Source organism: Solea solea, chromosome 10 (genome assembly GCF_958295425.1).
Source record: "Solea solea chromosome 10, fSolSol10.1, whole genome shotgun sequence".
In the NCBI taxonomy this organism is placed as follows: domain Eukaryota; kingdom Metazoa; phylum Chordata; class Actinopteri; order Pleuronectiformes; family Soleidae; genus Solea; species Solea solea.
Window position 1 is genome coordinate 5,378,647 of NC_081143.1, and position 15,314 is coordinate 5,393,960.

The 15,314-nt window shown below is 37.9% G+C and overlaps 1 protein-coding gene across 1 annotated transcript; it reads right to left on the reverse strand.

Moving 5' to 3' along the window:
• Nucleotides 1–3,099: 3,099 nt before the first annotated feature.
• On the reverse strand, nucleotides 3,100–14,433 carry LOC131467546 (tetraspanin-5). The gene is made up of 10 exons (XM_058641519.1): nucleotides 13,959–14,433; nucleotides 11,490–11,540; nucleotides 10,466–10,612; nucleotides 10,219–10,389; nucleotides 9,830–9,955; nucleotides 7,760–7,807; nucleotides 7,023–7,139; nucleotides 6,856–6,917; nucleotides 5,045–5,097; nucleotides 3,100–4,441 (listed from the first exon to the last, which is right to left on the reverse strand). The coding sequence occupies exons 1-9, from the start codon at nucleotides 14,040–14,042 to the stop codon at nucleotides 5,085–5,087; spliced, it is 819 nt and encodes a 272-aa protein (XP_058497502.1). The 5' UTR covers nucleotides 14,043–14,433; the 3' UTR covers nucleotides 3,100–4,441; nucleotides 5,045–5,084.
• Between the last annotated feature and the right edge of the window lie 881 nt (nucleotides 14,434–15,314).

The following is a 15,314-nucleotide window of genomic DNA, read 5'->3' on the forward strand; positions in this document are numbered from 1 at the left end:
TGATTGATTGAGTGACTAATCAGTGTAATGAGATTATCTGATTCAAATCAATTAATCAGGCTCAACACTAGTGAGACTTGGCGTCTGGATTTCTGCTTTCAAGTAAAACAAATACAAGCAAACAAACAATAGATTTCTGATCAAGAGAATTATAGTAAAAAAAAAAAGAACAACATACATTTACCAAGTAAATGTGGCAGAGAGACGTCCTCATGGTTTAAACCTTTCACCTAATTTCTTCTCAGGATAAACAGCCAGTACTTTGTCATCATCTGTGGAGGAAATGGGCTGTCTGTGTGTGTGTGTGTGTGTGTGTGTGTGTGTGTGTGTGAAACCAGCCCTCAGCTCAAATTACAGCTTTTAAGGAGGAGCAGATTTAAAGCCACGTGCAGCAGAAGCTGAAATATGTTTCACAACATGGAAATTTGACTATTTCTCATAAAGTTACAGTGGTTTAAGGCACAAAAACACAAGTTACAGCTGTTTGAAGATGCAGCTAATCAACGTGTGTGTGTGTGTGGGTGGATGTGGATTTGATTAAAGGCCCCTATCACATGAAATGACCTTTTCATGTGCTAATGTGCTTAAATAATGCCACCACCGTTAATCATTTCTCATCAGTGACACCAAAACTTCCTCACACTTACTCAAACTCTCTGTAACATGATACCAGTGATGAAATAGACATTTTACAAACATTTCTTTAAATAAACAAAATCACAACTCAGCGTTTCGAAGAAGTAAGAAACTACGAACTTTATTTTCTATATGATGTTTTTGAAGATGTGTGTACGTACATTTATTTTATTTAATTTCTTCACTACAGTTGTTATATTTACTCCTTTTGTTGCAATTAAATGAAGGTTTGCAGTTGTTCTGTCCCTTATTTGAGTCTGATTTAATCTGGTCCACCTTTATGTAACATTTCTTAGTCCTTCGACCACAATAGTCATTTTTGTTTGCATTTTAATCTGTAAAGTAAGTCAGAAAAAAAACACACATATACTGTTCAATCATCTCCAGATTATATTTTATTTGAAGTACATTTTACAATACTTATTATACCACTTGTAATACATGTACATTTTATCACTGAACCTTTAAGGACAACACAATTCAGAAAAACATAATATTGTTCATTTGTGTGAGCAGCCAGTGGGTGTCAGTGTTTATCTGCTAATGTTGACCTCTTCCTCTCCACAGGAAGTTAAATGTCAAGACAAAATGAACCCAGAGTGATCTGATGTGTCTTTACAGGACGCTGAGACGGTACAATCCCCGTCCAGCTCACACAAACATCAACTCCACTCTTCTTATCTGACGTCTCCCTCACTGTGCTCCAGCAGTGAGAGGACGCTGATCTGTCAGGGGTAGATAAGAGTTCTGATGTCACTGAGTCCTGCTGCTTTTGGACACAGTTCTGTCATGGCCAGAGACACAGTGAGGAGTGAACACTGAGAATATCTCTGAAATTATAAATGAATCAAAATAGAACATGATATAAAATGACAGGGCTACAGTACAATTATTTAATGATTCAGATACACAAACATACCGGGTAGTACAGGGGCAGCGATATGCTTAAGTGGTTTTTTCGTGGACAATGTGCAAATATAATCTCAGTATTACAGTAAAAACTGCACCTGGAGAGCTCAAAGTATCAGTGTACTGCCCTGTCTCTATCTCACAGGATTAACATTTTTGTCAGTTATCCTTTCATAGTTAATCTAACCTTCAAAGTTCCTTCTGCTCCATATTTCCTTCCAGTCTCTCCTGCTGTTGTTTTACCGCTAGTTTGCACTGTGATGTTGACTTTACAAGTGTCAACAGATGAAAAATATCCTGGATCCAGATCCACAACGAGATGACCACAAAAAAATCTAATCATTTCATCCTTGGGCAGTAATCTTCATCCCCAGAAAATGTCATTAAGACCTCACAAATGTCATTATATATTAGTTTATTTATAAGGGACAACACAAAAAAACATTGTAACAAGTTCAAATGAACACATTTTATATGCATTGTATATAAAATGTCCATAATCCACATATCCATATATGTGGACATGATGTTTTCATTCCCGTTGGTAAGGCAAATCAAAAAAAAAGATCTATTCTGCACATAAAGAGACAAATTAGTTCAAAAACGTAACTTCCTAGCAGTAAATAGAAAAGTATGAGTCAGGTGAAACCATATCATCAAAACAATGTATAAAATAAGGAAACATAACTAACTAAAGTGCATTCTCCGAAGATGAATGAATGAGTGTGAGTGTGAGAGGAAGATTAATTATATCAGTGGTAACATGATGTTGTTCTCTGTGAGGCCTGGAAATAACACTGAGGCATGTGGTCAAAGGTCAGATCAGAGGTTTGTAATCAGCTCTTGATAACACAGCAAACATACACACTTATCAGTGCTGGACATCTTCTTTACATGACAGATTATCTGTCATCTGTGTGTGCGTGTGTGTATTTTTGTAATTTTTGTCATAAATATATACATATTGACCTTGTCCAGACCAGTAGTCCTCATGGAGACCTAAACCTGGTCCACATGAGGCAGAACCTCAACTGGTTAAATTTAGAGCTAAGATTTGAATAGTGGTTAGGTTTAGTCATTAACTGGTTATGGTAATGGTTAGGGTTTTATTTAAAATGGAACAGTGCATACATAGTAATGAACATATAAATGTAAATGTGCTAGATTAGTCCCTGCCAATTTTACATAGTGTTTTGATATGATGTGAAAAATATCCAGTCTTATATATAGTACCTTAAAGGGTAAAAAGTATGTTGGTATGTTACCAGAAAATGACTTTGGTAGAAGTTTTTTTAAATATTACTTATTACTAGTAAAAGTATTTGACATTTACTGTACTTTAGTATCAAAAGAAAAATGTGTCAGAGTGGCTTTTATCTATTGTTATTGTATAATCTGTTTTCATTGTGTACATGGAGGGATTGATTCCCAGACTTGTGCTGGATTACCATCATCCTGCTATGAAAAAAGCCTAATTTAACTACATGATTACAAGAAAAGTTATAATCGTTTGTTTGGTTGAGAAGACTAAAACATCACATGACAACACAGACGTACAAACAAACACATTTATTAAGATATACAGTATATTTACAAGTTGCCACGATCCATTTATCATGAAACAGACACAAAGTTTAAATCAGGAGTCTGTAGAAAGTATGCAAGTATGGCACTGAGTGGTAAGAAAGAGTGAGATCAGTCAACACCAACGATCATATGAAGACTTCAAAGGGAATAAAAAGTCTTTTTCACACATGGCCACTTTTTTTACATGAATCATTTCAAATGTAAGCGTGTAAATCAGGAAAACATTTCTTTTACTTCACATGAAATCACTGTTTTTCTTAGTTTCATACTATGATGGCACTGTTATGATAACTTAAAAGAATCAAAACCTATGAACAGAATCTTAGTTTGTAGAAATACTGCTGGTGAGAGAACATCTGTGTGAAGGCCACCAGCGTGCATCTTCTTCATGAGCCTTAAGATTAGCTTGAATCCTAATTCTCCAGTGAAACAGGGTTCATCAATAGATTTCACAACAGGAATTCATAATCATTTGAGAAACATCAACTGACAATAGAAATGAAGATGATGCTGTTTTTCTGTCGAGCTGCCTCAGGTTAAACTTAAGATGAATGTGTGTAAGTGTGGAGCACCATGGAGATACAGACGCAGCTTCAAAGTGCCCCCTCTAGTGGCCAAGGCTCGACTAAAATAACAAGTGTGGCAAAAGCTAAGTGGCTGTAGTGAGCATAGTCACTTCATATGAAGATTAAAGTGCATAAGGCTGAGTTTTCTTATTTACATGCCATGTGTTATTCTACTGTTCTTTCACTTTTTCAATAAAATTTCACTGTCAAACTCATAGAAAATTTACAAACATCAATGATACGACTGTGTCCACCTCAGTTCAGATTCTGCTGCCAAATTGTGGACATAAATTTGAAGTTAATTCTCTGTAGCTTTAAGTAGATCCTTAAACATTCAAAACAAAACAACAAAAAAAGTGCTAACCAGCCAATTTTCTCTAGTGACTATTTCTTTTAAAATACTTTACATGAATGAAACACAGTTAGGAGAGCCAATGTCCTACCAGGAGACAAAAGGCATGCAGTGCATTTCCAGAATCACTTCAGCCATTACATGCAGTGTTTAAACTGCAGCTGTGAGACAGAAAAACCCACAGCACTTTTAGAAACAATGTGACCTGCCTACGCTGCATTCTTTTTTTAATAATACTGTATGAAGACGCTACAGTACAGCTCAGAGGTTTGCTTAATTTTAAAAACAGGCCCACATAACTCTAAAAATAACTCTAATATTTATTATGTACACATGAATGAGACTCCTCTTCATGGACACACTTCATTGCTGGTGTCCAAACTGCAGAGTCCTGTGGAAACAAAGATACAGAAATATTTATAGCCTCATCTCCCAAAAAAGAATTGCTATTTTACTTTTCTGCAAAACACAGGCAAACACTCCATTTGTACATTGAGTACAGGCGGGGGGAAAAAAAAGAATACTGAGTTTGTTTCATAGTAGGAACGCAGAATATTATAGCTGATATTGACTTTAAAATGTATTATTGGATATTGGAAATATGATTAATGACTACATCATTAGGCTAAATAGGCTGCTACCTCCTTGACTTCTACGACAGTGCCCTTTGTATGTTTATTTTTGCTCAATTTATATCTACATACAGTATGAAAAATATCATGTTGATTTCACAACAAAAGAGACTAAATGACGCAAGGAACATGTGATATATAGATATATACAATATACATATATACATACAGTATACATATATATATATATATTTATATATGCAATATACGCAAGTACATTTGGATCAGGGAAAGTGAGCTCACCTGTACTACTGTACAATAGCAATGTGTTTATATGGGTTGTTTATTGTAAACACAAGTCAAAGAGAAGGCGCCCACCCGCATCTACAGCGATGTTAATGATGAAATCAAACAGTACAAACCTGGTACATCCTTCTGGCCTTTGGTGACTCCATGGAGATCTTAGGTAAATAAACTGCACAAAACAAGGGGCAGATTTAAGAATGATCAACATGTAACATGTATCAAATCAGCACAAATGTTGCCACACTGTGTGGTGGTAATATTAAAAATATATATATTAGAGTTGCACAGTCTCAAAGTGTTTGATCAGCCAGTATGTGTCCCCTTTGGGCCATTCGTTAACCAGTAAATTGAACGTTTTATATCATTTTAAATACAAACATCCATCCTCAGTGATCCAATCACAACCAAGAACGACTGTTTACACCTGACATTAAAATGCATCCTGGTTGTGTCTCATGTGACCACATCAGATCAAATCATGACGTTCAAAGTCAATCATATGTCGATAACTGTTAATAAAGGTGCGGAAAATAAATGAATACAGAGCTTAACACATTCATTAGACCACCTGTCACAGGAAAAAGAGAAAACATCAGTATTTTAGAAATCCTTATTTTTTAGAAAAACTGCTTTAAAACTAAAAACAAACTGAATTCACCGTTTTATACCTATTTGTGAGTCGGCTCACTGGGAAGTCAGAAATTAATCAAGAATAACATTCAACCACTAAAACTAACTTTTCTGTTCAGGAATGCAAGTAAATAACTATATTTTGACGTCTTAATCAAGAAATAATAATGCAATTCACTATTTTTTTAGTCAAAATCATGGACAACAATAATAATTATATTTTAGCATTAAAAATATCATTTAGAGTTCATTTAAGTAAAAAAAAAAAAAGACATTGTATCCTTGTATGCCCTTTATGTTGCAATTGATAAATAAAAGTTATAAAATATATATATATGTATATATATATCATTTAGGTTAAAGAGCTTCTACGTACAGATGTATTAACTGTTACAGAATCATAAAAAAATATTTTTGTTAATTACCAATGCTGTTAATTTAGGGCAGTTGTGGTTTTAGGTGGTGGTCTAATACATCTGTTAAGCACTATACATGAGCTCAGATAAGTGTCATAATGCTGTGAAACTACAGCTGGTGAGACAACATCAGCTGATATGGCAGTCTCTAGTCCATCGTAAGGACGGATTGTGCCTTTAATGGTAATGATAATAATAATGAATTTTATTTATAAAACACTTCAATTATATTAAACAAAAAATTTCACATGGAAAACAAACAGTATTTGCACATTAAAGAATCGCTTTTAATGTGTGGGTTTTGAAGAGGAAAGGTAATTACAATCTCTGATGGGTTTGATGAGGGACTTTCTAAAGAGAGAGGGCAGTTACTGAAAAAGCTGCATCACCCCAGTTTCAGAGATGGGTTCATTGTGGTGCAGAGACGAGGTTTGACACAGATCAACAGAGATTGTGAGTAGGCGTGTGATGGTGGAACAGGTCAGTGACGTAGGAGGGGACCAGATTATGAAAGGGTTTGTGTGTGAGGAGGAGGAGGAGGAGGACATGTAACTGGATGCATTGTGGGATGGGAGGACAGTGCAGCTTCTGGAGGACAGGGGTGATGTCGTGTCGGGAGCATGTAACTCAGGAATGTGGACAAATGCGTCCTCACACCACCTCGGAATGTGGTTTCTGATCAGATCTTCAGGATGGGATCGTTTAGACCTAGATCACTCAGGACGGAGGCTAATTCCAGGTTTGAACAAGGTCAGTTAGTGACCAGTCAACATTTCTTTTAATGTTGTCCCCAATCAACACAGATTTTGGCCTGCTTCACTGATTATTGAGGAATAATTACTATTACCCACACCAGGTGAAATAACACTGTTTATACTCACCAGCTCTCTCGCACAGCTTCAATGTCACTGACAAGGTTCTGGGCTAAACAGATGCCGAAAATCTGAATCCAGAAACAGAAAGAAAAAGAAAGAAAAAAGACATGTTAGTTCAATGAAAATTTGACAGAGTTCTGGTGTAAAAGGGAACTGCTAAGACTGTTTCTCACCTGTAGTAATGCTATACCAATAAAGATCCCTGCCACTACTGTCAGGTTGTCTTGAAGCCATTTCTCAAACTGTGGAACACAACCTTTGATATAAATGAACGTCCGCTGCTCCGAGTCCTGGAGGGAAAGTAACAAAACACATCATTAAAAAAACGACTCACTTTTACACACTCTCCATCCTCAGTGTGTGTCATTGTTCTATGTTTCTGTCATTAGGCTGTGTAATGTTTGTTATTGTCTTATTGTAATTTTGATGATTTATCTTTGATGATGTGCGTTTGTAACTGCTGACTGTTTTTTTTATTTTGCCATAATACAGGGTTGTAAACACACACTCAGTTTACTGTGTTCCTGCTCTGGCTCCACTTTTCCCCCTGCATTTAAAGTCAAGAAAACAAACACGGCCTATTCCTTACATACGTACATAGTACGGCCTAAGCTAATGATGGGGGGGAGGGGTCTCGATTCTCAATTTCCATTGCATTGCTGTGGCATGAGTAATACCACAGGAGCCAAAGAGCTGAGGCAGAGCCAGCTGCTGTGTGGAGTGTGAAGAGTGAGGAAACATAGTGAAAGAAAGAATATTGTGCCCATGGTGGAGAACCGGATGACCCCATAAAGACATATAAATCTGCCTCGGGATAAAAATAAGCACGAGCAGTTTACACTCATGCGTTTCTATGTGATGGAGAGTCTCATTCTAGGTTAAAAAATAAATTAAAAAAAGGTTTTCTCACCGTCTTTGCTCGGATGTCGTATCCACACTGAGTGTTGATGACGTCCTCCTGTGGGGAAAAAAGAAAAGAAAGTGTCTTGACTGAAGATGACAGGTCTGGGCCCCAGAGTGTAAATCATCTGGTTTATAACACACTTTTCTAATCTTAATGACCACTCAAAGCTGCATTGCACTACAGTTTCTGCCAATTCACCAAACCCATTCAATCACACAGTAAATCTACTGTATGACCAGCACTCATCTATCACACCCAGTCACACTACTGGGCAACTTGAATGTAAGATTCTTGCCCAGGGAGGAATCTGGGATCAAACCCTCTATCTGTCTGTTGAAAGACAACCCACTGTACCACTGACACACAGGGAGATTTTATAGCAACAGTGACCCCCATGAACTACACCAGTGCCTGCAGTATGGGGGTCAGGGTTACTCAACCAGACCTGAAAACTCCATTTTAGTCTGATGTATTTGTAAATGTATTTAATATTAGAAAACTTGACCGTATAACTTTATTTGTCACATATTATGATCACAAGGCAAAGCACAGATGTGAAACTTATGCATGATGCACACATCTATTCCGACAACCCTCGGCTCTTTTAGGACAAAACAAAACAAAACATTGAACATTTCAAATTATATGTTTGAAACCTTTAAAAAAAGTTATTTATCTGACTGTTTTGTCCACAGCAGGGAAGTAAAAAAATATGATAGACACATACATTGCTGGTGTTTTTCTTTCTATGGTTATTTGATGCAGCTATTTATCACTTTTATCACTTTAATAGTCAGCAGTTAGTAACCTATATGACTTGCAACTGCAATATGCTATGAATAACCTAAATTTATTTTAAAAAAGCACATTTAATTACACAGAAAGTCAATGTGCTTTACATTAAATGCGTACAATTCATTGCATACAGCAACAATTGACATAATTTAAAAAAAATCTTTGATTTAAAATGGTGTGTTGTAGCTGTTGTACAGCTGAACACATACAGGATAGGAAGTGTTTCCTACAGAGAGGATGACCTTCTAGGAGGAGCATGTCCTGCATGGGTCAGCAAATAAAAAAAAGCTTTTGCAACCTTCATCAAAGTGAAGAAAGTCTGTTTCGCAGAAGCCGAGTGCTGTCACTGCTTTCAACTGCAGTTGAACTGCAGTTACAGCATTTTTAAGCCAGAAAAATGCCTTGGTTTAAGGTAAGTCGTCCCAGCTGCTCTCAGACTTTGCTGTGCTGGCAGAGACGGAAAGGACTGAACTCTCTCGGAAATTAGCCACGGTGGCTGACCGTGTCAGTCGGGCTGCTGGAGGATGCAGATAACACAGCTATCTGTCTCAGGGAGGACATTCACAGTTTGTCCTCCAACTGGCAGCAGTGTAAAACTTTCAACAGAGACTTACTCAGTTTAAATTCCTCTAACACATGAGAACACCACGTTACACCCATATGCCTCTTGTTCTTCACCATAAAAGGAAATTCAATTATACTATGACTACAGGCCTGGGTTTGTTAATAAATCCATTAAGCCAATGTAGGATAGTATAAAGCCATGATGTCAGTGTGTAGTTGAATAAAGAGCAGGGACGCCAGATCACATATGTGCTCACAGAAGATGCATCCAAGACACATTTTAATACCAGGTGTGAACAGACATACTTAGTGCCATCTGTGCACGTGTGGTCTTCACTTGTGATCACTGAGGACGGACGTTAATAAACAGGGCCTTTGTTGCTCTGTTCCATACACACCACAACCCCAGTCCCGGGACAAACAAGTGGATCATGGTACATTCTAGAAGAGGGGTCCGTATCTCCATTTTTCTTGGTATGGCTTTTTTTGGGTGGAGTTTTTGTTGTCATATGTGAAGTGCACTCCTATAAATGCTACACTGCAAGTAAGAGTACTTTATTATATTATGTGAGCCTTCTTTTCTTATTATTACTTCTTCTGTTTCATACCACTGACTCAAGAAGCCTGCACAAACATTCACAGGTACTATAACTGTACAAATGGAAAATAAAATCATGAATCTTGACGGTACAGATAGTAAAATCTGACTTGACATACCGCTGGATCTTTGGTGCAACAAGAAAAGGGCACTCCACATTTCTCTCGACTTGGGTTTGAATCAGTGCAGTTGAAGTATATGTTCAAATTCCAGTCATCGGCTCCGAATGCTCCGCAACACTCCCACTACAAAGACGACAAAGCATCACACATGTGTCAATAATGTCTCACAGTGTTGTAAAAACACAATTCTCTCAAGATTTAAACAATGACTGCTCTGTGACAGCAAGGGAAGCTCTGCTTCCTCTAAAATGTCATAAAATAATTGGTCAAATATGTACTGTTTTATTAGTAAGGACCTGAGCTTCCCCTCTCTGAAAGAGCAGCAACCACCGCTGAGCCACACTGGAGTGAAATCAATACTTAGGATTAAGCAAGGCCGTGCTTACATATTCCTGGGTGAAGTCTATCAGGTTCTGCAGGTCAATATCGTCCCTGTACGCCCGAATGTTGTTGTTAATAAAAAAGTTGAGCTGGTCCTTGATCCAGTCTTTGAAGACAAAGGCCAGGACTCCTGCAGTCAGCTCCAGGAAGAAGATGATACCCAGGAACACGGAGAACTGAAAATACACAAACATTGTCAGTGATGTGAATTTAACCAACACTATCATGAAACCGAGGAGGACGCATACGTACAAACTTGAGCAGGAAGGAGTTTTCTCGGAGTGCTCCGATGCAACCGGCAAATCCAAGGATGAACATCACACCGCCGACAACAAGGAAGAGCCAGACTGGGTCGAAACCCCCCAAATCTGTGATGGACGAGATGTTGGAGAGGACGCCCTGTGAATGAAGCAAAAGACAGAAACATTCAGGGAAAGTTAGAAGGGTCGAGAGGAATTGTTTAAAATCACACTGAAGTCCAAGTCCAAGTCCATCTCAGTACAGTCATTCTTTTGTGTAATAAGTTTGAAAACATGCAGTGGCTGGTTTGACCATGCAGGCTCCTGTAGAAACATGGCAGTAAAACAAAACAACAACAAAAAAATAATAACTAATATCATCTAGCCAATCTTTTATGGAAGCTGGGTCAGGCAGGCCAGTGCCGTCAGCTAGTACTAATTTATTTAGGTATTGTTTGCGGTCCTTAAATCAGCAACGAAAGAACATATTCAGAATTATTCAGTGGAGGACCATGGACATACACGCTCTTCGCTTACCTGTTGTGACGTTTGTATACAATGAAAGGGTCTATTTCCCCAAAATGTTGACCCACACATTTGTGTAATTTTTAAGCAAAAATGTCATAGTTTTCTCATAAGTGAAGTTCTTTGGGTTTAGGAGTGCTGGATGTTGTGATGGGCATTTTTCACTTTATTGACCAAATGGCTATAGTTGAATATTCATGACACAATTGTCAGTTGGGGAACAATGAAAACAATCAATAGTTCAAAGCAATATGTGAAGAAGATCTGAAGAAGTGCTTCAGTTTCTGTCTGTTTCCTCTGAGAGCACACAGTGACTCGGTCTGTGAAATACATCAGAGTCCATTGTTCAGACGGGTGTCCGACCGGAAAACATGACATTCCTTTCTGATTCTGTAAAGCCACTGCTTCCATTTTGTGCAGATAGATGAATGCACACATGGCAAGAGGTGAATGTCAATGATCTTTTCTTCTTTTAAAATAAAAAAATGCTTCACACATAAAATCAAACTCACCTTCTCGCTCCATGCCCACAACCCAATGCCAAGGAAAGCCACTCCAAGGAACTGACAAGGAAGAGATGAGAGAGTGGAATTATTTTTCTGTGACTGCAACATGTCGTCATTACACTGAAGCACACACAGACAGACTTTCCTGGCAGGGATTCATTTCTAAATATCTAAGGCTGTGGCCATCAGGAGACTCCCACATTAGAAGGCATTTTTTATTTTTTTATTTTTTAACAGCCTAAGCGTAAGCGTATAACTGTTCAAGTTTCCACTACAGACTTCCACCTACAGAGTGAAAGTTCAAAACCATATTTCAGGTTAGGTTTCAGAGCACAGAAGACATTTTTCAATTGGCTGATCGGCCACATGAGGGTCACCTAGAAACCTACAGTAAATTTAGAGTGTCCAATTTGCCTAATCCCCATATTACATGTTTTTGGACTGTGGGAGGAAACCGGAGAAAACCCATGTAAACTCCATGCAGAAAGGTCCTTGTTGCGACCGAGTCGCAAACCCGGGTCTTCTTGCTGCAAAGGCAAGAGTGCTTAGCAACTCATCAATACTACTTTATCATTTATAGACTAAGTGATATGTGAATGATTTACACTGTAATATAGTGATGGGATGGCACTTATCAGGATTGAAAGCATTTACAATAAGTTAATCACGGTGAATTTCTATTATCGTGTTAGTCATGAATTAAGAAAAACATCAATAATTTTATGTGAGTGACTTTAAAAATCCTGTCTTACTCACCAGCATACAATGCTTGTGATCTATTTCTCAACGTGCCTTTGGGGAGCTGCATCTTTCCTTATGACTTATTACTAATTTGTTCATCATCTATGATCTTCTGAAATTATTTTTCACTAAAATAAATATGTATCCTTTCTGCAATGCCTCTGACGACCTTAAGTGTAGAAAGCAAAAAAGTTAACCTAAAAACAAATATTTTACAACACATTCTCTTCAGTCATCGCAATAATATTGCAATTATTTTGGTCAGGATAATCGTGACGTAAACTTTTGTTGGCTTCTGTTATATTTACAGTATAGGTGCTTAGTAAAGACTGAGATTACTGGGCAGATTTGCATCTCTTGGGTTGGTTAGAATAAACTAAAGAGCAAAAGTGTTGACATGACAACGCTCCATAATAACAGTAGAAATCTATCTCTAGGCAGGGATGCCTAAGTCCACAGGCTAAAAAGTGTCACTTATTTTACTACCATGTTAGATAGTCTGGACATCACAGATTAGACTGGGGTCCGTGAGGACAAGATATAATGTTTAATCCAGTCTTTGTCTTATAATTCGTTATAAAGTGAAGATTGAAAACATCCTCTCGGCTGAAGCTTCTCACATGAGAGGCTTTGTTGCATCTGCTCAAGCTTTGTTCAGACAAAACACATCACATACATCCCTCTGTACTAAAGATTTACTCTAAATCACCAAATGTTGACGTCTTCTGTCTGTACTCTCTCAGAGCTACGGTGTGGTGATACAGTATCTTCTTTATATTGAATTAAATTCAAATACAACTTTTAGTTGGGGTTTAAATTGTCTTTATATGAAAAGCTGCATTCTTAACGATAAAAATAATATTAATAATTGAGGCATCAAGGTAAAATGATAGGTACTTTTACACATTTACTAACTGGTGGATTTTAGGGGACCATTTTTAATTGTGTTAAATCTGCAATGTAGGGACAGGAATGAGATTGTTTTTGCTTTGAAGTGACAATAAACCTCAACTACTACTATTAATGTCTTCTTGTTCGGCACAGTTCTGTGACCTTTGCTTTTGCTCTGATGCTTTGACTAAACTAATCCTCGCAGTTCTACACCGACATAGTCACAGGAATAATTGGTATTACTAAAAGACCATTTGTTATTCCCATTTCCCACTGTGTATATTTATATGAGTATGTCTGAGTCTGACCTCCACTTCTTCTTGTCCTCGTTCACTAAATATGACAGAGATGTCAGTGGAGGCCCAGAGTGGGCCTTCCCCAGATTCATCATGATCACTGGGTCACAACCACAACAGACGTTCGCTCTCTCTTTCATTTTCCTCAGTGGTGGAGGAGGAGGAGGAGGAGGATGAGGATGATCATGGATCAGCACTGCAGCCTCACACATGCAACCAAAACACTGCAGTGACATGTCCTTCATGTCACTTCAGATGAAGACACGGGCCAGGACAGATCTTTATCAGAGCTTTGATGCTGACATCATCAAAATCAACAACAACAACAGAAACAGGGAGGAGGGAAAACAAAAGCAGCTGATGGTGAGGAGGAGCAAGTGCACACACACACACACACACACACACACTGCAGGGATGAAACCGCCCGTTATATACATATACATATATACACACACACATATATATATATATATATATATTAAATAAACACAGAGATGAGAGCGGCTGCTCCTCAACATGAAACACCAGGCCCAAACACAGGACTTACCCAGAATATGATGTTGAATCCGAAGATGAAGTACTTGATGCAGCAGCTCACTTCGTGAGCCTTGAAATGCTTCCCTGACATCATCTGGACGCTGTAGTTGTTTGTCTCCTCAAACGCCGGCCGCAGTGGAAGTGAAGCGCATCGATGCTGCTTCTCTGTCTCCGTCTCTGCCCGTGTCTCTGTCCGTGTCTCTGTCTGCGTGTGTTTGACAGAAAACACCCTCTGATTTCCGCTGAGCCTCGACACAAGCCAGCGCTGCGCCGCCGTCAATTGTTTCAGCGTCTAATTATAAACATTATAGCGTTTCCTCTTCGCGGGTAAAGACACGGAGTCTGTGTCTATGTCTCTCTGTCTTTAAATATACATAAATATTAATATACATATATATATAGTTGAGTCCTCAGAGGCAGCGCGGTGAGACAAATCCTCTACAAGTCAAACGGAGCCCACTGTCTTTTTCCATCTGAGCCATCGAGGACATGGCTGTTGTTTGATTGACACGTGCAAGCAGCCAATGAGGGTGTTCGGTGGTCAGAGAAGGCGGGACTTCCTCCTGCGGAGGGCCATCATGTAATACAGCAGCAGCAGGATGATTACAGATAATGAGCTGGCCTTGTAATGGGAATAAGACTATAAAATGAAGATTGTGTTATGTTTATTGGCCCATGGAGACACAGCGTGTGTGGTAAATATGAAAAATGACAAATAAAAACACTCCACCATCACACTTCCCTCCATTTTGTAACATCATTGTGTACTTAACAGCCTCACCTGTATTATTATAAAATAACAAATAATAACATTTACTGAGTCCTAATAATCATACAATATCCATCCAAAAGAAAAATGGAAATATTTAATGATAGAATATTAAAATATTTAGATTAATCCCAAGGAGACAGCAGCGTTGAACCATTTTCATCTAAAAAAAACTATTTACATTAAACAATAACTGGCTCCAGCCCCTGGCAAGAGTTAATGAAGGACAAATAAAAGAATGCGGGCAAGAAAATGTTAAAGAATATAAATTTAATTGAAGATGAATGGATAAAAAGGGCAAAATCCCCTTAAGGCAAGTTATATCTAATTTATGTTATGTAAGCTGTATAAAATAACACTTTTTATTATAATTATTATTATTATAATAATGTGTATTTTTAAATACTAATATTTGACACACAAAAGTGTGGAGTTCATACAACATACTGTGTCATTTGTCAAATTGCTTTTGAGTAATAGATTCCATCAGAGAGAGTGTGGTGAAAGAGATTTGTGCAATTGATTTATTTTTATTGCAAATAAAAGGATGGGTTCTTTGTGCTGAGACACATTCAGAACAAGAGTAAACTGCACCCT

Bases quoted from the DNA above. Each gene is read 5' to 3' on its own strand.
- LOC131467546 (XM_058641519.1), bottom strand. From the start codon at position 14,042: ATGATGTCAGGGAAGCATTTCAAGGCTCACGAAGTGAGCTGCTGCATC. The intron at 7,140-7,759 runs GTGAGAAAACCT...CTTTCCCTCCAG, and splicing joins ACGACATCCGAGCAAAGACG to GACTCGGAGCAGCGGACGTT. The intron at 6,918-7,022 runs GTGAGAAACAGT...TTCTGGATTCAG, and splicing joins TTGGTATAGCATTACTACAG to ATTTTCGGCATCTGTTTAGC.